This window comes from Carcharhinus amblyrhynchos, chromosome 3 (genome assembly GCF_965287045.1).
Source record: "Carcharhinus amblyrhynchos chromosome 3, sCarAmb.v2.hapA, whole genome shotgun sequence".
Lineage (NCBI taxonomy): Eukaryota > Metazoa > Chordata > Chondrichthyes > Carcharhiniformes > Carcharhinidae > Carcharhinus > Carcharhinus amblyrhynchos.
Genome location: NC_137326.1, coordinates 55,090,122 through 55,112,711, shown reverse-complemented (window position 1 = coordinate 55,112,711; position 22,590 = coordinate 55,090,122). Strand labels below are relative to the sequence as shown.

Genomic DNA, 22,590 nt, shown 5'->3' with positions numbered 1-22,590 from the left:
CTTTATATGCTCTGTCTGAGGCCAGAACTCTCCATTCACCTGACGAAGAGGGAAACCTCGAAAGCTTGTGAGTCTATTATCAAATAAATCGGTTGGACTAAAACCTGGTGTTGTCAGACTTTTTACTGTGTTTACGCCAGTCCAACGCCAGCATACCCACATCATGACACCTTGTTCAGTCAGACACAAAGCTACACCTGGGCAATTGGAACACTTAGACTGCACTCCAGAAAGTAATCAATGCTCCAGGGGTGGGTGAGATTGTGGAATTATGAAAAATTACAGTTACCTACCTGGCTGTTGACAAGGGTGAAGCTGGGACCACACTGGATGAACAATGCTCATCTATTAAAGTATCAGGTGCTGCTAGTGAGCCTGTGCTCTCTGATAATTGTGGTTCATCCTGGTGCACCTCTTGTACATTGCAGTCTGTGGCCTCGGTCTGCTCAACATTGTCTCCTGCAAGTAAGATTTGCAAATTAGTTTCAATAGAATCTGATAAATCTATTAGAATTCCTTCAAGGTGTGGGGTGGATAAAAAGGAACCCATAAATGTAATGCCGGATTCCCAAAAGGCATTTGATAAGATGCCAAATAAAAAGTTATTGCATGAGAAAAATCTCAAAAATTGTACATATTTCAAAGCAGAATGCTTTGAAAGTCAATGCTCTCCCACTACAGATTTGGGGAGGCATCTGCTCTGTTTCAACACCATCCATGTGTGTGCATGAACCTCACAGTGCAAGAAACACATACTTCTCAATCTGATGATCACACTACTACTTTTGCACTAATTTTAACAAAGGATTTAATGTCTTCTGGTTGTATATTTCCTTATTCTATTTCTATAATATTGGTATTGTGAGGCTGACCACTGACTCAAGTGGACCAGCCACATAAGTGGCACAAGGTCCGCAACAGTTCAGAGCCTGGATATTCTGTGGCAAGTAGCTCATTCCCCACAACCACTACACTCTATCCCAAGGCATCTCTATCACCTACAAGGCGCAAGGCCTAAGAATGACAGAACATGATTTACCTGGATTAGTACAGCTGCAACAACACAATAAGAAATACTATCCAGGACAAGGCATTCTGCTTTGAAAGATGTACAATTTTTGAGATTTTTCTCATGCAATAACTTTTTATTTGGCATCTTATCAAATGCCTTTTGGGAATCCGGCATTACATTTATGGGTTCCTCTTTATCCACCCCACACCTTCAAGGAATTCTAATAGATTTATCAAACATAGCTTCCCTTTCACAAAACCTTGTTGATTCTACCTGATTGAGTTTCTAAATGCCCAGCCACTATCTCCTTAAGGGAGGTGGTGATGGTGTAGGGGTACTGTCACTGGACTAGAAATCCAGAGACCCAGTTTCAAATACCACCACAGCAGATGATGAAAATTGAATTCAATAAAAATCTGGAATGAAAGTCTAATGATTGTTGATTGTTGTAAAAACCCATCTGGTTCACGAATATCCTTTAGGGAAGAAAATCTGTCAACTTTAACTGGTGTGGCCCACATGTGACTCCAGATCCACAGCAATGTGGTTAACTTTTAAATGGCTTAGCAAGCCATTCTGTTCAATTAGGAATGGGTGCCAATATCTCATGAATGAATAAAAAAAAAATGGATTCTAGCACTTTTCCAATGACTAGAGGTGTTATAAAGATGTTTTGCTGAACATCAGGGACCTTGCTCAAACCTAGGGAACTCTGACCAGCTTTGCAGCTACTTTTAAGATCCTATGATGCAGATCATCAGGTCTGAACACCTTCAAAGATCAATGCACGTCAACTCCCAGGTCCTCCAGATCCTGAACTGTACCTTTAAGCCTATATTGCGTCTCCCTATCCATTCTATTAAAATTAATTCCTTAAACTTCTTTGTATTGAATTCCATCTGACAATTGTCCACACATTCCTATCTTAAGTCTTCTCACAGTTGATTAGTATCATACTGGCTGCCACATTTGGAATTAAGGGAAAACTTTAAAATTTTACTTTGTATTCCAAGATCCAAAACATTTAATATATGCTAAAAATATTGGTCCTAGTACTGACAACTGGGGAGCACAACTGTCTACCATCCTCTAGACTGAAAAGTTACCAGTTACCAAAACTCACTGTTTTCTGTCTTTAAGCCATTATTCAAGCTGACACTGGCTCTCCGATACCATGAGCCCAGTTTTGCTAACCAGTGTTTTATAAGGTACTTCGTCAAAGGTTTTCTTAAAATCCATATGTCCAACATACGTTGCATTGCTTTTGTTATTTCATCAAAAGATTCAATTAGATTAGTCAAGCACAATCTATCTTTTACAAATCCATGTTGGCTCACTGTAATTAACTTAAAACTTCTCCAAGTGCCTACTGACCTTCTCCCTAATTTTTGTTTCTAAAATGCATGTACCACTGATGTTATATTACCCAGCCCGTAGTTGTTAGAAATGTCCTTACACTCATTCTGAAATGAAGGTTCCAACATTTACTATCCTTCAATTTGTATCTGGAGAAGATTGGAACATTATGACAAGCCCTTCCGTTATCTCCACTCTCACTTCTTTTGGGAACCAGAAATGTGAGCCACCTCGACCAGGTGACTTATTAACTCTGAGCATAGCCAGCCTTCCAGTACATCTGCTCCAATTTTCACCCCATCGATCTCCTCAACCATTGCCATTTCTGCAGATATTTTGTCAGCTTTCTCTTCCTGATTGAATACTGGCATTGAGTGCTTATTTAGTATTCTAGCCTTGTCTTGAACCTCAAAGCAAATATCATTCTCTTTGTGTCTTTCCACCTCTTTACCATTTACAAGCTGGGAGAAGCTTTTGAGTTCCCTTTTATGTAGCTGCCATTTTACTCTTTGCTGGAATTAATTACCTCTTCACTTTCCCTCTCAACTTATTGTATTCGGCCTGATTTGTCCTTGAAGAATTCTCTTGACGTGCATCTTACACCCTTTTTTTGCTCCATAGTTGTTTGTGCCAGTGGCAAGTGTTAACACATCTATGCCTTTTGGTGACCAAGGTAATTCACATGAAAGAACTACCCATGAATTGCAACTGTAAGCTCATCAGCAATGATATGGCTGATTAAAATAATACAGGAAAAATGATATAAGAACGAAAGCCACACATTTTCAAAAGTTGAAGGGGATTTTCAAACTTCTCCAAAACAATTTATCACTGCCATTATAATCACTCATAGAGGTTTTACAGCAGGGAAACAGGCTCTTTGGCCCAACTTGTCATTCTGTCGTTTTTTTAAAAAAAACCCTAAGCTAATCCCAATTGCCCGCATTTGGCCCATATCCCTCTATACCCATCGTACCCATGTAACTATCCAAATGCTTTTTAAAAGATAAAATTGTATCTGCCTCTGGCAGCTTGTTCCAGACACTCAACCATCCTCTGTGTGAAAAAATTGCTCCTCTGGACACTTTTGTATCCCTCCCCTCTCATCTTAAACATGTGCCCTCTAGTTTTAGACTCCCCTATCTTTGAGAAAAGATGTTGACTATCTACCTTGTCTCTGCCCCTGAGGTCACCCTCAGCCTCCTACGCTCCAGAGAAAAAAGTCCCAGCCTATTCAGCCTCTCCTTCTAACTCAATCCAACAAGTCCCGGTAGCATCCTATTACACCTTTTCTGCACTCTTTCGAGTTTAATAATATCCTTTTTATAATAGGGTGACCACAGTATTCCAAGTGTGGCCTGGCCAATGTCATGTACAACTTCAACAAGACGTCCCAATTCCTGTATTCAATGTTCTGCCCGAGGAAACCAAGGATGCTGAATGCCTTCTTCACCACTCTGTCCACCTGTGACTCCACTTTCAAGGACCTATGAACATGTACCCCTAGATCCCTTTGTTCTGTAACTCTCCTCACCATTAACTGAGTTAAGTCCAGCCCTGGTTCAATCTACCAAAATGCATTACCTTGCATTTGTCAAAATTAAACTCCATCTGCCATTCATGAGCTCACTGCCCCAACTGATCAAGATCCCGCTGCAATTGGAGATCATCTTCCTCACTGTCCGCCATGCCACCAATCTTGGTGTCATCTGCAAACTTACTAACCATGCCCCCTATATTCTCACCCAAATCATTAATATAAATGACAAATAACAGTGGGCCCAGCACTGATCCCTGAGGCACACCACTGGGCACAGGCCTCCAGTTTGAAAAACAACTCTCTACAACCACCCTCTGGCTTCTGTTAAGAAGCCAATTTTGTATCCATTTAGATCCCTAACCCAGGATCCGGTGAGATTTAACTTTATGCAACAACCTACCATGCGGTACCGTGTCAAAGGTCTTGCTAAAATCCATGTAGACAACATCAGCTGCAGCGCCCTCATCTACCTTCTTGGTTACTCCTTCAAACAAACTCAATCAAATTTGTGAGACATGATTTTCCACTCACAAAGCCATGATGATTGTCCCTAATCAGTCCTTGCATTTCTAAATGCCTGTAGATGCTGTCTCTCAAAATAATTTACCCACCACAGATGTGAGGCTCACTGGCCTGTAGTTCCCACACTTTTCCCTATAGCCTTTTTTAAACAAAGGCATAACATTTGCCACCCTCCAATCTTCAGGCACCTCACCCGTGACTATCGATGATTCAAATATCTCGGCTAGGGGACCCGCAAACACTCACTCAGTGTATCAAAATGAAATTCATTCACCCCCTCCACTCAGATTCATTAAAGTATTGTTAGGAAAGTTATTTTTGAAACACTGCACCCAGGAGACAGTCAGAGTGTTGCAAAGGTCTAACTGTCTGTCGAAGTGAAGTGTCCTGCTGACAGTCAATCATTTCTCTTAACACAGGAGAGATTTCCTTTTATTTGAATTGTCGGCGACCTTTCCAATCTTCAATAATGCAGGGGATAGAGTGACAGGCCTGACAATCATGTACAAGTGACCTACAGGAAATGGATTGAGTTTTAAAAATGTGACCAAATCAGTACGAGCAACTGTTTTACAAATGACACTTTTCCATTTTGATATACATTTTTTAAAAACAGTATTAATCACTTTCCAGTAGCTGAACAGTTGGGATGTGGTAGTGATTGACACTGGCATCAGTACTGAGCTCAAAGTCTAGCGCTAGTCATTACAATACCACAAAGTCAACGGTGGCATATCCCTGCTGAGACAATTAAAGGGTAGAAATAGGCCACAGGAGCTCAGTTGGCTGTTACTTTTGTGCATCCTACTAACTCTGGTCTTGTGCAAACTTTGGTAATTCACCTCACACAGTCACGCTGTAGCTAGTCAGATATATAATGACTATATCTGTTCTAAACCAAGAAAGCATCCATAATCGAGGTCCTCAAAAGGAGTGGCACCCAGTGCAGTGTAGTAGAGAAGGAAGAGCGGGGGCTGAAATCTAACTCATGTTTCTCTGTAGGTGAAACTACTGCCTTCAGACTTTGGATGTACAAAGAGACCACAATCTACCATTCAATGGTTCCATTAGGCTAAGGAGTTTATATAATGGGTTTTATGAAGCTACCATACTTCATGGTTCTATTGCATAGCAGTCATCATGGTAGACTACTCGTTGTTTGAGTACATTCATGCTATAATGATTTCATTATCTTCTGTGAGATTTCTCCTGAGTGATATGGAATTGGCATGGGTATCCACAGAACTGACAATTCACATAGTCAATTTAGGGACAGCTTGTGCAGCTGTGGTATTTCTGATCTTCCTCTGGGCACACGGGATATGGTGACCACCTTGATATTTTTTGACAGGTCCCAAAGAGCTGCTTAGGGTGGCATGGTTGCCCTCCTAGGTTAATTTCCTGGAGGCTGGTCTCCATACTGTTGAGCCCATCAAGATGGATGACCTCAGGGTTTGTGAATTCTTTTCCTGCCATTGAATACTTATGATGGGCCTTGGACTTCTTTAGTGAACGTATCCCAGAAATTTGATGTGGCACCTATCCAGATTTTGCACCATACGGCAGGGTGGTAAAGACAATGGCAAGCTGAAGTTTGATTTTAGTCTTCAATTTAATGTCATGCTGCTTACAGACATAATTACTGAGTCAGCCATAGGCAGAACATGTTTTCTGGATACATGCATGAATACCTTCATCAATAGTGGCACCCCTAGGGAGAACAGCACCAAGGCATGAGAATTTTCCACAACGTTGAAACTGATGCCATGAATGGTTACGCCTGTTGCTTCGTAGCACATGCCCGTTGCTAGCTGAAACATAACTAATAACTACAGATATGACTATGGCAGCTTCCTTAATTCTGGAGCAAAGAAGAGATTGAAGAATTGGGGAGTCACAACGCATCCTTGCTTTATGATGCTGGTTACCAGAAAGGCATCAGACATTTCATCTTACACTCACATGCATCCAAACATATCATCAAGCAGTAGGTGCAGAATTTTAAACTTGTTCATCCACCCTAGCTTGGGAATAAAGTTTCATAAAGTCTATGAACAGTATATATGTATCACAATGTTACTCTCTGCACTTTTTTGGAGCTATCTTACTATTAACACACAAATATACATCAGTAAGAATTTCTATCTTGCCAGTGAATGTTTGTGCTAATAAGTTAATAATGACAGCCTAGATTGATTTAAAATTGTCTGCACAATCCATCTTCTTTCCCCATTATATAACTCAAGGTACATTATCCAGACACAATACAAATTTGGAAGGAAAAAAATCTCCATATTTGTGTAGCCTGGTGTTTTCCATGGCTTACTTGGATATTCTCTTTCAGCAAAAATTCCACACATCCATCATTACACCTTATCAAAATGTTAGTACCAACAATGATTCCTGGAGTGGGAAACATTACTTGTAACCCACTCAGTTCATTCTCACATTAAACAGGCATCAAATTCACCCTAAATTCAGTCCTCTAGGGTTGTATTTTGATACTACATTCCTGAATTAGATGTAGTCAACATTTACCACTGTATAGAGTCTGGATCAGCACAAGACTCCCAAACAGAATATTAGCCTGGTGTTTGCTTGTGTAAGGCAACTGTTATTAAAAAAAATTCTTGTTGCATGTTCTTCCAAGGACTTTAGGTGAAATTAATTGAATTCTGACTACAATGTGCTCCTTTAATGAGAAAGGCTATGAAAAGCATTTACATCCAGAAAATCCGGAGGACAAAGTAGAATTAAACAGCCAATGCTGTCAAGTATCTTGGCTCTTGAACACCCCTTTCTTTATTTCAGAAGCCCAAATCACCTTAGGTAAGACAAACTCCTGCTTGGAAGGGGAGAGTAGTGTCATTGGGAGTACAGTCTGCTTTGCAGTTGCATCCGTCAATGGATCCTTCTGAGCTGACTTTTTCTTTCCCTCTTTAGGAGCTGTTTTTCATTCGGATAGCTTGTTTAAGCTTTAGAAAGACCCCACTATATTGTTTTCACGGATATACAGATTTACACGTGAATTAAATTCAACATTATTATGTCAATGACAAACTGCTTTGAATTTGATTGACAAAAATTAAAGCTTCAATAACTAACTGGTGCAAACAAAGAAGACCAAAACTTAAAGACAACAAAACCAATTATACTGTCACTATACTGCAAACTAGAGAGTACTTGTGTCTGGAACTGTGCTGATTTGATTGTTTTGCGAAAGACCAACTAACATTGGATTTAGGTTTGGAAGACTCGATGAAACTCTGCTAAGCAAGATTGAAAATCATTATCCCGGTTCCTGTTACCTGTGATAGTTAGACATTGTTCTTCAGCATCTTTGTCACTCTTCATGTTCTTTCCCTTTTTTTTCCATCTGTTTCTCACCTCAGCCACCAGCTGTTGAAACTCCTTTTGATGTTTTACACCTGCAATGTAACATGACAAAAGGATTTTATTGAATATTTTCACTGTAGTTATGGGAATAATCCCATTTTGAGAATGTTGCAATGAGTCTGTGAAAGGAGACAATGAATGGCAGGAGCTCTCCACACAATTAGGACGGCACGGTGGTACAATGGTTAGCATTGCTTCCTCACAGCACCAGGGATCTGGGTTCGATTCCCAACTTGGATCACTGTTTGTATCGAGCCTGTATGTTCTGCAAGGGTTTTCTCCAGGTGCTCTGGTTTCCTCCCATAATCTGAAAGAAGTGCTGGTTAGGTGCACTGACCGAGATAAATTCTTGCTCAGTGTTTGGCGACTAGGGAATTTTCACAGTAACTTCACTGCAGTGTTAATGTAAACCTACTTGTGACACTAATAAATAAACTTAAAAATGTTTCAATTAATTCCAGAAAACAATGCTTTACAACCACAATCCATCCTCCCAAAGAAATGCATCATCCTCAAAGTCCAAACCTACCCATGCAATCGGACAGGAAGTGAACCATAGAACCCTACACTGCAGAAAGAGGCCCTTCAGCCCACCGACTACAATCCCACCCAGGCCCTACTCTCATATCCCTACATATTATTAGCTGCTAATCCCTCTAACCTCAGCATCTTAGGACACTAAGGGGCAATTTTAGCATGGCCAATCCACCTAACCCGCACATCTTTAGACTGTGGGAGGAAACCGGAGCACCCGGAGGAAACCCACACAAACACGAGGCGAACGTGCAAACTCCACACAGACAGTGACCCAAGCTGATGAAGAATGAGAATGAGAATATTAAAGGGGAAATTCTGACCTGCCCAACACATGAGAAGAGGATACACAGAATACTTACCTTAAATGCACCAGATCTGCCCCACCAATTATCCCACCATCCTTTCCTTAAAAATATTTACATTTGTGATTCAGTCTTAAAGCCTGTTCATTCCACCCTGCTTATTGTCTCGGGACTGGTATCTCAAGCATTCACCGAAAAAGCCCTTTGAAAGTGGGCAAATCACAACCTCTAAAATATGGCAGAAAGGGATTTATTACTAGAAATTGATAAGGGTATAAGAATGACAAGATACTTTCTATTTTTGCTATGAAGTTAAATTCAATAACATTCACTTAATTCCTCTTTAGATTGAGAGATAATGGCATTGAACCCTCCAAGAGCAGGAACAGATGAGTGGGGCAGAGCACCATAATGAAGAATCCCGAACAACAGAGCTGGATGCCATGCACAATTGTCTCCTGCACCATAAGGAGAATTCAAGCTTCTCCCTCCAACACCCATTCCATTCATACACTAAAAATTAGGTACAGCATAATGAGCACATGGCTGAGCCTCCTTCAACATTACCCTAACCGCAGAACAGTAACATCGACTGATGCCCTCGAAGTGAAGGCACACTGTTCGCAGCAACCTCAGCTTCCAAGTCAAAGAAAAATAAATTACAGTTTTTGCAGCTACTCAGGATCCTCTTCAAAGTGCCCTATATCCTCAGAGAAAAATTTTCCACTGGTGGGAATGTCAGTAACCACAGAACACAGATTTATGATATTTGACAAAAATCCTGTGGGGAAAAGCAGAGAATTGATTTTGTGCAACAACTAACGGGAAGAGGAAGCCCCATAAACATCCCCATTCTCAATTGGTGCATAGCCCAGCATGTGACTGCAAAAGGTAAGGCTGAAACATTTATAACAAGTGCCAAGTGGATTATCAATCTCAGCCTTCTGCTATTCAACCAGAAGCATCAAGTGGATTATCCATCTCAGTCTTCTGCTAAGGTCCCAGCCATCACAGAAGACAGCCTTCAACCAATTTCATTCATTCTACATATCTAAAAGTGGCTCAGCACACTAGATACAGCAAAGATTTTAGACTCTGCATCCTGGTTGTGGTGCGGAAGACTCATGCTCCAGAACTGACCAAACCTTTGGCACTTCAATTCAAGTACATTTACAATACTGGGCTCTACTCGACAATGTGGAAAGTTAAGATAATTGCATTGACGAAAGGTCACCGAATCTCTATTCTCTTTCCACAGATGCTATCAGACCTGCTGAGTTCCTACATCATTTTCTGTTTTTGAATGTGGAAAATTGGTATGTATTATGTAGGAAAAACAGAACAAATCCAATCCAGCCAATTACTGTTCAATCAGCCTATGCTCAATCATCAACCAGTTTTTGGGTTGGGACTCACATGTAAGGAATAGTAAGGCCAAAATAATATAGGTTCAGATTTTTAACAAGACCCAAAAATTTAAATCAGCCCCACATCTCAATTATAACTATCTATCCTGGTCAATCAAATTAAGCTATTTTGAATTCACAGAAGTTGGTTGTATATTGCAATGTTTCAAAGTAATTCAGCTACTATGTAGAAGAATGTTAAGCATCAGATCTTAGGTATTCTGGCATAATCAATCTTTTGTGGGGGAACAGGTAGGCTTGTTCACTGTTTATTACAAATTGGTTAGCTTTATATCTTTCATTTCAACATAGGTATGCTGTTACACTTAATCTGCTTTCGAAGTCTGAAAGTCAATCTCAAGGCAGTACAGTTGTTCCTCCTTTTATGAAGACTTATTCACAATACAAGACTATTATATTAGAGTCAACTGCCACAAGCCAAAAGCTATTTCATGTTTTGCAAGAACAGTTAGTTACTTTATGCTCTTACATTGAAGTAGTATTATTTAAAGTGGAGTGTGTAGGTAGCTCAATCTGCCATCACAGGGTTGATGCAGAATACTTTGTACAGAAATTACAGTTGCAGAGATTTTGCGTTGATGATCATTTATCCCCACTGCAGTGTTTTAGAAGAAAAATATGCCGCAGCAGGACATCCACGTCAGACTGCAACTGTTCGTCACTCATTGAGGTTATTCTAGATTCCTCCCCCAATCCCTACATTGGAGAAGTTTTCACTCAGAGAATTATGCTTTCTGCGATGAGAAGATTATCAATGATATCTGCATGCCTTATTTGGAAACAGGATAGACAAAAAATATCCATTATTTTCCCCCAAAAAAGTCACCAGCTTTGAAAAAAAGGTAATGTTCAAACCAAATCCCTGGAAGCCTTTCATTCAGATTTTCAGACTGTAGCTATCTCCTTTCCACACTTCAAAAAACATTAAAATTACTCTATAATGCTGTAATTTTCCTGGTCGATCTTAATTGTGCCAATCAATAGGCTGATCTACTTTGTACTTTTTATTTTGAACAAAAGAATCAAGGCTCAAAAGCTCAGTTTAATTATCCATTTTTATAACATAAAAAAGTTCTTTACATCAATGTAGAGGAGAAAACCAGATTTTGCTGGAACAGAGCATTTAGTGGCATGCTTCATTGGTTTTTTTTCTCTCCTCACCATTCAACTCAAGAAGGGTTTCTCTGCAGGTTACAGGAGGCTCAAGGCTAATGTGCATCTAGCAGCTTGATAAGCGTGGCACCAATAGTCTACAACATTAATCAATTTTAAGGATTGAAAAAGATGCAGATGAATGACAGTGAAGTAGGAGTAATTCAGATTCAAAGCAAACCCAGAAAGAGAAATGATGATCAGATTGAGAGAAAAAAATAGGCAGAGCAATAAAATAATTCTCAAAGAAATTGAAAATCTCCAACAATCTACTATCTGCAAGAATGAGATTCCAGTTTCCATTGTTCCCTTTCTCAGCCAGTGCTAAGAACATAAATCATTAATGGGGCATTTACACTGTTAATTATTTGCTCTAACTTTCTCTGGTGAGTTCAATTTGTAATTAATCCACAAGGGTGGCAATTTCTTGAATCTCAAAGGGAGACTGAGAAGGAGCTGCCAATGGTGGAGCAAAATAAATTATCTAGCAAATGTAGCAATTAGCAATTCATAGACCATCACTTTCTCATACAAGTTGGTGGACCATTTTCAGAACAATACCAACATGCATATAAAATTTGTTTCTATTTTGGCTGCTCTATCCTGGTGCACCGTCAGGGCAAACTCTTAATTCATTTCTGTCAACTGCATCCATCTATCATAACAAATTGAATCTGCAAAGAATTGATAATTGTTCCTCACAATTTAAGTGGATGCTTAATGCAAATTTCACACACCAATTATACTTGACTGAAATGTGAGTAACAAAACTGCACGTTCAGGATTCAAGTTCTGATGCTGCATTGTAAAGAAGTTGCTGTGTTTGACTATTAATTACTAAATAAACTCTCACTGTAGAAAGAAAGGACTAGTACTTAACCCTGTAAGTAACTTTTAATGATAACAAATGAATTGTGCATTAAATTGGATGAAGACTGGCATCAGTGATGCTGGTAACTTCAGAGACCAAGATGGATCATCTACTCAGCACTTCTGGTTGAAAATGGTTACAAATACTCAAGCCTTGCCAACGACATGTCGACTAATCCCTGAGAAAGGGTTACATGGAACCACTGCCAGTATTAAGATGAGTTTAGAAAATGAATTTACAAAATCCTGAAGCTCTTCATAACCAATGAAAGTACTCTAGAAGTGGAGTTGGTTTGCAGGATAAATGTCGCCCAAGTTCATGGGACCGCCACCTGCTTTTAGCTCATACGTATGTCTATCTCCTGTTCTTCTTCATATAGTATAATAGGTTCTGTTATTTCCAGCTGAGAGGGCAGATTGAAATTTGGTTTAGCATACCATCTGAAAGATGCATCACTTACAGTGTAGCACTACCATCAGGGTGCTGGACTGAAGTATTACCCTAAATGCCTTCCTGAAATCGGATCCGACTTTCTGACCCAGAAGCACGAGCTGATCAAAGAATTGACCAAAGTTGATGGGATCAAACTTTTTTCTCCTGAATAGTTTGGGGTTTTTTTGGAAACTAGTATGTTTGTCCTTATATTTTGACATCAACTGACTGCAGCTCTGCTTCTTTCTTCAGCGTTTACAACACTTTGTGTTTCCGAAAGGTTTCACAAAGTACACATATTTCAATCAGAACCTTTATTCAGAAGCAAACCCAAAGAATGACAAGTTCCAGATTTTCCTAGGGAGTTGCATCACTGCATTTATATCACAGAGACTGAACAAAGTGGTCATCCAATCTGCGCTTGATCTCCCCAATTTAATGTCTTCACACAGAAGATATCATTAGGTAATAATCCTGGAAATTCCTACTTTGCAGCACTGCAGCTGCAGAAGTAACTACTTATTATTCTTTCATGGCATGTGAGGTATACTGGTAGGCCAGCATTTGTTCTCCATTCCTAACTACCTTGAGAAGGTGGTGATGAACCACATTCTTCATCTGCTGCAATACATTTAATTCAGGTATACCCACAATGCTGTTAGGAGGGAAGATCCAAGATTCTAACCCTGCAACAGTGAAGGAATGGCAATATAGTTCCAAGTCAGGAAGGTGAACTTACAAGTGATGATGCTCCCATGTATCTGCTGCTTTGATCCTTCTGATTGAGGGTATGGAAGATGCTGTCAAAGGAGCCTTAGTGAGTGGCTGCACTGGACCTCATTTACAAAACACATTGCTGCCACTGTGCATTGAAGGTGAAGGGAATGAATGTTTAAGATAGTGGCCAGGGTACCAATCAAACAGGCTACTTTGTCCTGATGCTATCATTCTTCTTCACTAATTGGAGCCACACTCATCCAGGCAAGTGAGCTGAATTCCTTCACACTCCTGAGTTGTATTTTAAAGACCATGGACAGACTCTGCAGGTGAGTTGACAATTCCCAGCTTCCGACCTGCTCTTGTAACGACAATATTTATATGGGTGCTCCAGTGCAGGGTCTGGTCAATAGTAACCCCCAGGATGTTAATTGTGGGGATTCGGCAATTCTAATACCACTGAATGTTAAGAGGAAATGGTTAGATTCCCTCTTGTTAGATATGGGCATTATCTGGCACTTGTGTGGCTCAAATGTTACTTGTCATTTACCAGCACAAGTTTGAATACTGTCTGTTACACATTGGCACAGGCTGCATCAGTCTCTGAGGAGTTGCAAATTGTGTTGAACATTACGCGAACATCAGAAAAATTCCCATTACTGAATTTATGATGGAGGGATGTCAGTGATGAAGCAGCTGAAACTGTCCAGACTTGGACACTGCTCTGAGGAACTCCATGGCAATGACCTATAACTGAAATGATTGGCTTCCTAAAACTACACTACATGCATTACAGTGGCTTAGAAAATACCTCACCACCACCTTCCCAAAGGCAAATATGGATGGACAGTAATGCCAGCTATACGGTGATGCCAATATCCTGAAGAATGCCCATGGAAATTCTGCACAACATGTGATTGATTTTGGAAAATCTACCACATTATACCAAGCGCTCCCTTAGGTGAGCACTGCATCCACAGTTGTCAACATGCAAAACCAACACTCTTCAGGACAGCTATTCCGAGCTTCCCTCAGGAAATTTTGATAATTGGTGACAAATGAGGCACAAGCTTCAGCACAGTGAACCTCGATGTTCAAAAGGAAACCCATTACTGCAGCATACACCCAGAAAAATAAATTAATTTTAAGCTGTGCCTAACAAGATGAGCCTGGAGCTGCAATTACTTTCATTCAGCAAAGCCTGATGCCTCAGTGATGAATATAAACAGGCAAACTGGAAGTGCTAATGGAAGTCATAAGCTGTCACTCATTAATGTACTGATCTGTACAGAATTGCTGCCGTGCCCATTTCCAATTTGACTCAAGTACGACATGTAGAAAAACAAACAAAACCTACATCACTCTTTAAAAGGGGCACCATTTCCTTGGAAGGAAAGTTTTGGTCCACCTCACTCAGCTGCCTTTTCACTGGATGAGTAAATTTGTTCTCTAAAATAAAAACCTACCCAATGTATCCATACAAACTATCTGCTTCAATATCTGTCCCATGATAAAATCCATTTAATTTTGGTTCTTACGAACATCTGATTTCTGAACTTGTGCCCTTTGATGTTTGAACACTTCATCAGAGTGAACAGCTTACCTGATCAACTGAGTGAATGCCCTCTGGATAGTTTTGTCACCCATTATGATGTTGGCGTCACCAGATCTGAGGTAACCCACTGTATTTGCTGATTCCTCTCAGGGTTATCACACATCCCGCTTTGAATGGAGTGGCCTCAGAAATGAGCAGAAAAGATCCAGCTAACTCAAACCTCATTTCATGTTGGCAGCTTAAGCAGGAGTCACCTCCTTCAGGAAAGGTAAAGGGTGATTTTCCCTTGAGTTTCACAACTACGTTCCTGCATTTTAAAATCACCCATTTCCTCCCAAGTGTTGGTGGAGTTTCAACCTGTTCTCTGGAATCTATGACTTAGACTTTATGTTTCTTTCAGCTGTCCGTACAGAGTTGAACTGAAGTGAAAAGTAGCATTTTCCCCCAGCTCTTCTTCAAAGCAGCAAAGTACTTCATGACTTAAATTCACTGGGTGGTGTAGTACAGACAAGAATTTCTGAGTTTGGCTCCCTGACATTGCTAAGTAAGCTAACCTCAGCTTTTAGGTGCTACAAAGAGCCTTAGCCTCAGGGCTGGAGAAGGTGGGGAATTAGACGGAAGTTCCAAACATGATCACTATCCAGACACTTCTCCTTGAAAGTCAATGCCCTGGACATTGAATGGTACGCTCAAATAGTATGTCAACGTTCAGTGCTCAGGCTATAACAGTCAGGTTTATAATACAGGCCTGCCCACATGGCTAGAAGTAACTGCCTTCTCCAAAGAGGTATCCTTTCAACAGAAAGGTAGAAAGAAGATTCTTTCATTGCCTTAGTCTGGGTTGTATTTGAGCTCAGATCTCAGAGATGGCAGACCACTGCTTGTTGAAAGTAGCGAAATGCAACTTTAAAAAGTGGGGGAGGGCACTGAGTAGAGTGCATAACTCAGCCACACTGTGTTAACTCTACATTATTGCAATTACACAGCTCTTTCTTGAGGCTTTTCCATGCATGGGTTGATGTTCTGCAACTACAAAGCTGAAGAACTGCCTCTTTTTATTATGAGTTTCCAACTCACCAAGGAGGTTTCAAGGTGAAACCACATCCAACAACCTGCTCTGAAAACTCGGTTCACATTTTGACAGCTGTGACAAATTCCACCACAGCAACTGAGATAATCCATAACATTCGAAAACAAACAACAATATTCTATATAAGTCAATTTGCCCTACCTCCCAATGTTACTAGGTCCTTCAAAGAATTCCAGGATGTGGATCTTTTTCAAAAGCTAATCAGTTCTTCCTTGGGTCATAATTATCTATGTACCTAGTTCTTCAGAAATCCTCCATTAGTTTTGAGATATATTGTTTATCGACAAACAGGGGTATAAACATTACTTCCATCCACCTCAAGTGTTGGAGGTAATTCTTTAATGTGGTTCTGTAAATTTGCTCTGTTTCATACAACCACACTGAAATGCACTGAGGCAGTCAGTGTCATCTGTCAACTTTCAGATGAGATGTTAAATGAGGATTTGCTTGTCTTTACAGGTGGACATAAAACATCTGAAGGCACTATTCTGAAAAACAGGGCTGCTTCTCCCAGTGCCCTGGCCAATATTAAACCACTGATCAACATCACCAAAAATCTGACCATTATCACAATGGTATTTATGGGATCCTGCTTTGTACAAAATGGCCACTGCATTTATTACAAAAGCTATGCCTATTGCTAGGGAGAGAGGTCAGGAATCCCAAATCCCAACAGATTCTGGAATTTCTGTGCACGTGCAGTACAGGAGTGGGCTGCACATGCGCAATTCATCAGTGTAAGTTCTTTAGGCCAACAATGGGCCCAGCGCATGGAAATAGTTTGACATCCTGGGTCAGGTGACAAGCAGCAAAACATCATTGAAGACTAGAGTCCCAGACAGGGGCCCGGGATCGAAAGAGATCTCAGTTTGGTTAGAAAGTGAGGAGAGAAAGAGGCTCTATGTAGATAAAGGGTTGTGGTTAGCAGATGTTAGATGAAGAGAGTGCAGGAGAAGCGCTGGGGATCAAAGTGGGCTTGGAAGAAGCCCAAAGATCCAAGGAAGCAGCAGAAGGTTGGTGACTCTCTGCTGAAGACCACTGGATTGAAAGTACCTCTTCGGAGCAGTAGCCTTCTGCTTAGCATAGCTGAAGAGCTGAAAATGTGCTTGCAAGTTATTGCTTGAACGTATATCTGGGAATCCAGAGGAACAAAGTTTTGGAAGACAAGACTGAAACCCTGCAAGGTGGGCTGTCACTGACGCTGTCTGAGTTCGACAGACTTTTGGAGAGAATTCCTAGGTGAGATGATTGAAGGTGAAAGCCAAAGTTTCATTGGCTGACTCACAGTATTACTAATGTCTTTGTGGATCATTCAGAAATCCATGAACTCTGTCCTGGTCAAAATTGTCATGCAGTGTGATGTGTTTGACTATAGTTTGCCTGTTGGTTCAAATTTACCTCATAAATGGGGGCGGTGGGGTGGTTGATCAAGGATAATACTATACAACAGACAATACAACAGTGACTATGTTTCGAAATGTTGTAAAGCATTCTGGAATGTTCTGAGGAACTGGAAAGCAATAGGTAAATGAAAATCTTTTATTTCTATTTTTCAACAGGTGATGACAGGTGCTAATTAATTTGGGTCTTCAAGTTACCATCCAGAATTCAGTGGAATCAGTTTTTACCTTCAGCAGGTTGAATATCTCATGTTTCCAGCAGTCAAAAGGAGAGAAAACTTGGACATTAGCTGCACCATTCAAGACCTCAGGATATCTCAAAGCGCATTACAGGTAGTGAGACACATTGAGGCTCAATCACTGCTGTATAAGAAATGCAAAAACCAATTCATGTACAACAATGTCAGACTAACAGCAATTAGACATATGACTTGATAATCTGGATTTAGCTGTTGGCAATCATTGATTAGGAGTTTTTTTTATTTGTTCATGGGACTGGCCGGTCAGCATTTATTGCCCATCCTTAGTTGCCCTTGAGTTGACAGTCAACCACATTGCTGTGGCTCTGGAGTCACATGTAGGCCAGACTAGGTGAGGGCAGCAGATTTCCTTCCCTAAAGGACATTAGTGAACTAGATGGGTTTCTATGACAATCAACAATAGTTTCGTGGTCATCAGTAGATTCTTAATTCCAGATATTTTCTATTGAATTCAAATTCCACCATCTGCTGAGGCGCGATTTGAACCCAAATCCCCAGAACATTAGCTGAGTTTCTGGATTAACAGTCTAGTGATAATATCACTAGGTCATCACCACCCCATAATGTTGGGGAGAACTGAATATTATTAATTTTGTTGCTGTTTGTGGGAGCTTGCTGTGCACAAATCAGCTGTCATGTTTCTAAAATCACAAAATGATAACACATGAGGCACAGCCCAAGATTGTGAAAGGTATTATTTAAATGCAAACCTTCATTATTCTTGTTTATATCTGCCTCAAGTTGTTCTAGTAAAATCCACCTCCAATTAATGGTGAGAATCAGAGTTGCTCCATCATTGCTACTTATTAGCTCTATAGCACTAGCACCAACTATACCGTGAAGAGAGCATCTGAGCTTTTAAACACTCACCCATCCATGTTTCTGTTATTGTTCTCAATCTGTAACTCACAGCACAGAAGAGAGGCTATTTGAACCATTGGGCTGGTGTCAGCTCTTTGAACTACCCGATTTATCCCATTGCCATGCTCTTTCTCTGTAGGCCTACAATTGTCTCCTTTGCACATATATATTCAATTCTTTTCAGAGAATAATTACTGAGTCTGCTTTGGACGACCTTTCAGGTAGTTTTTCAGGTCATAACAACTTGCAGTATTAAAAAAAACTCCCTGATTCTTTTGTCAATTACCTTAAATTTATGTCCACGTGTCACTGGCTCAACTATCAGTGAAAACCATCACCTTATCGACTTTATGAACACCTTTCATAATTTTGAATGTTCCTCTTAAAACTGCCCGTAACTTCCTCTACTCAAAGGAGAACAATTCAAGTTATTTGCATCTCTCCTCATAAACGAAGTCCCTCCCTGCTAATATTCAAGTAAACATCCTTTGTACTCTCTTCAAGGTCTCAGCATTGTCACATCTTTTAAAACTGACATTAGAGCTGGTCACAGCGGGGAGTGGGAGCTTGGTCACCGCTCAACCAATGCAACACTCATGATTTACGAGTCTCCAAACCTTTAAACAGTGAATAAAACAATCATGTACTCACGATATTCCTTGTGGACTTCATCGATTTCTTCCTCTGACAGGTCCTTTGTGAATTTCATCGCCTAATTAAAACAATTGAATTCATTTCTTTTGACTTCTTCGGGAAGATTAAAATAAATGACATAAAAAGCATCATATGAGACTCACATTTTCACTTGCTTTGCTTTCAAGCTGAGCTTGGGTCTTCTCATTCTTTTCAATTTCCCGGGCGATCTCCAAGGCTGTTTGAACAACACAGCTGACATTATCTTAGGCATGAACTAACCAGAAATTATGCAGGTGAGGCAATGAAATTATTGCACATACATCCGCCCAGAAGGTGCCTTTTGGTCAAAGATGGAAATATCAAACAACATAACTTTAGGATGGAGTACAAATGGTTCATGCTTTTTTTTATTCGTTGGAATGTTGGTATTGCTAGCTAATTACCCCAACTGAGTGACTTCTCGGCCATTTCACAGGGTATTGGAGTCAACCTGAGGTAAGGATGGCAGATTTCCTTGTATAAAGGACATTAGTGAACCAATGGCTTTTTATGACAATCGACAATGGCTTCATTAGAAACTTTTAAATCCAGATTTCGATTGATTTTAATTTCACTATGGTGTGATTTGAACCTGGAACCCCACAACATTGAGTGTCTGGATTACTAATCCAGTGACAATATTGCTATGCCACCCCCTTTCCTGTCTACTTACAACACACGATTAAGACAGCTGGACAGAACTCTGGGACAAATAGATATAAAATTTTAAAAGGGCAGTAGGTGGAAAAGACTTGTTTGAGAAGGCAAGAGGCACAATATTAATGCCTCAGATGGCAGAAGTAACCAAAGGCACCTCAATCAAACGATTTGAATATTGTTTTGAGGAGCCAGAGTTTTGAAAGATGTGTGGTCAGTGTGGTCATCAGCATGCTGGAATTAGTTCACTAAAAGAAAAAAGTCACACTTATGCAATGCTTTCATGTTTCTGTAATATGCTTTTTGCTGTCTGATTCATTGTCATCACTTGGAATTGCTCCCATTACAATCAACACATTATGTGGTGTTAGGCAGCTTGAAATGCTCTCTGCACAGCATCTACTGCATCTGTAATTGTGTTGCTGAGTGCTTCATAGAAATAGAATCCCTACAGTGCAGAAGGCCATTCGTCCCATCAAGTCTGCACTAACAACAATCCCAACGAGGTCCCATCCTCATAACCCCAAATATTTAATCCCTCTAATCTACACATCCAGGGACACTAAAGTTAAAAGTTCTATTTATTAGTCACAAGTAAGGCTTACATTAACACTGCAATGAAGTTACTGTGAAATTCCCCTAGTCACCACACTCTGGCCCCTGTTTGGGTCAAAGCACCTAACCAGCACATCTTTCACACTGTGAGCAATTTACTAATGTGCTAAGGGGTAATTTGACATGGCCAATCAAGCTAACCTGCACATCTTTGGGAGGAAACCGGAGCATCCACAGGAAATCCACGTAGACAAGGGGAGAATGTGCAAACTCCATATAGTGACCCAAGCCGGGAATCGAACCCAGGTCCCTGGAGGCAGCAGTTCTGACCACTGTGTCGACTTATAGTTTTTCATAGTTCAGGAAGGTGCAGAGTCAAATTCACACCCAATGTTACTGTGAATAGAAACTAAAGTGACAGAGTGCTTCTCCTTGATGGGAGAGCAGTGAAGGCATACAATCTCATTATGTTCTTGGTCACAATCCCCTCATCAAGAATATCCAACTCCAGCCTGGTCACTGAAGGTAGGAAGGAAGAAGCAATTCTTGGGGTCCTTCTGGTGGGCAGCTACAGAATGGCACCAGCAGTCACCCAAGAGGACAACGTTCTCACAGAGCAATTCAGGATGGGGTGGTCAGCCAAAAGGAGGCGGTGGATTGAAGAAATTAGAAATTGCCCATACAGCTTTTGAAAACTAAAGCCACATTCTCCCCGGACACGAACTCTTGCTTTTTTGATTCTGCATACAGCCTGACTGGGCAAATGCTCATTTCCCAGAAATGTTACAGTCACAATGCCATGGACAACATGTCAGATGTGGTGTACTACATTTTCTTGCCTTTCCACTGTGCTCTACGAGTAATAATTGTCATGCTAATAGATGAAGTCCATGCACGTGCATTTTCCAGCTTTGCTTTCTGGATAACCATCAGATGGAAACGTGAACAATTGCCCCCCACCTTGAACTTAGGCTAGTTTGGGCCAATTTTATTGTCACTGCCATAGCTGAGATGAACTAACTACTGTCCAGGTTCGATGGTGGAGGAACAAATTAACTTATATTTTATGATTAATAAAAACATTGTTGAAAAATGCTTTGTTGGACAGAGATTTATTAGAATAGATGAAGATGATTGACTGCCAGAGAAAATTAAATTTTATTTTTCAAGACTAATGTAGGGACCAAAATGACAAAATGTCATTTAATTTAAACAAATACAGAATGTGAGTTATTGCTAACATCCCACCTGTTTGCAACGTTCCTAAGGCATAATGCAACTTGAAAGGCAATTACTCACAAAGGAGATCTGAAAGAAATGTGAGAGGAGAGGGAAAGCCAATAATACGTTCAGCTCCCAACCTGACTCAGTTTCCATTTCTTACGTCAATGAAAACAGTTAAAAAACTGAGAATGAAGCAACAAAATCAAATAAAGCACAGACCAGCGTTATCGGACAACAAATTTTATGAAATTGGGCACACAAAATGGAAGCAAACTAAAGCTACCCTCAGAGCCCCTCCACTAAGAATCACAAACGTACACCGATCAGCAGGCAAGAGCATGCTTTTAGAATGCAAATGAAGGCTAGCACATAAGGGAAGCTGGACAGGATGGCACCTACAGCAACTAAGTCTCCACCCCATCAAAATCAGCACCCTTAAAACAGTCAAACAACCCATGGAGACACCTAAAATTAGCACAGTTAAGGAAACATTCCTGGCCCCTCAAAACCTCTTTTGAGATCAATGACACGCCTATGGTTCAAACGCTGGAGATTCTAGACTATTAAATAACCAATCAGACGAAACAATTAACACACACTTAAAACAATTTCCTCAACACTTGGAAACTTCGAGACAGGATGGCTAAGGTCGAATACTGTAAACAAAGTATTAGCATTTGAATCGCATACTGTACCAGAGTTCAGGTATAACTATAGCCTGCTGCGAGGGATGGGCACAGCGCTTTTGGGACAGTCCGACTGTATGTCCTGACTGTGCTTCTCCGTCGACGTAAAGGAAAATAAAGCTGTGCCGTTATTGAACTTCACCCTGAGTCCATAGTGGTCATTTCACCCACTCGCGCTAACACCAGCATTGTCAGTTCAGAATAAAAGGAGAAAAGGTCCAGGGAGAGCCAAAAAATGAAAAAACACTATGAAATTAGTCCAGGTGCAGACCTTTTGATCAGACCCAAACACATGTTTATCTGAAACAATATACTGGCACCCTTGTGCTACTACACCTCATGTAAAGACTTATACTTTTCCCC

General features: G+C 40.4%; 1 protein-coding gene across 2 annotated transcripts in view; it reads right to left on the bottom strand.

The window, feature by feature from the left end:
- rad18 (RAD18 E3 ubiquitin protein ligase) overlaps window positions 1-22,590 on the bottom strand; it is a 288,130-nt gene that overhangs the window by 117,340 nt on the left and 148,200 nt on the right. For both annotated transcript variants that reach the window (XM_080184080.1, XM_080184087.1), the window contains exons 8-11: window positions 19,228-19,301; window positions 19,082-19,142; window positions 7,739-7,858; window positions 294-459 (exon numbers count right to left, since the gene is read on the bottom strand). In XM_080184080.1, the coding sequence (XP_080040206.1) occupies window positions 294-459; window positions 7,739-7,858; window positions 19,082-19,142; window positions 19,228-19,301 (421 nt within the window). The remainder of the gene's footprint in view (window positions 1-293; window positions 460-7,738; window positions 7,859-19,081; window positions 19,143-19,227; window positions 19,302-22,590) is intronic.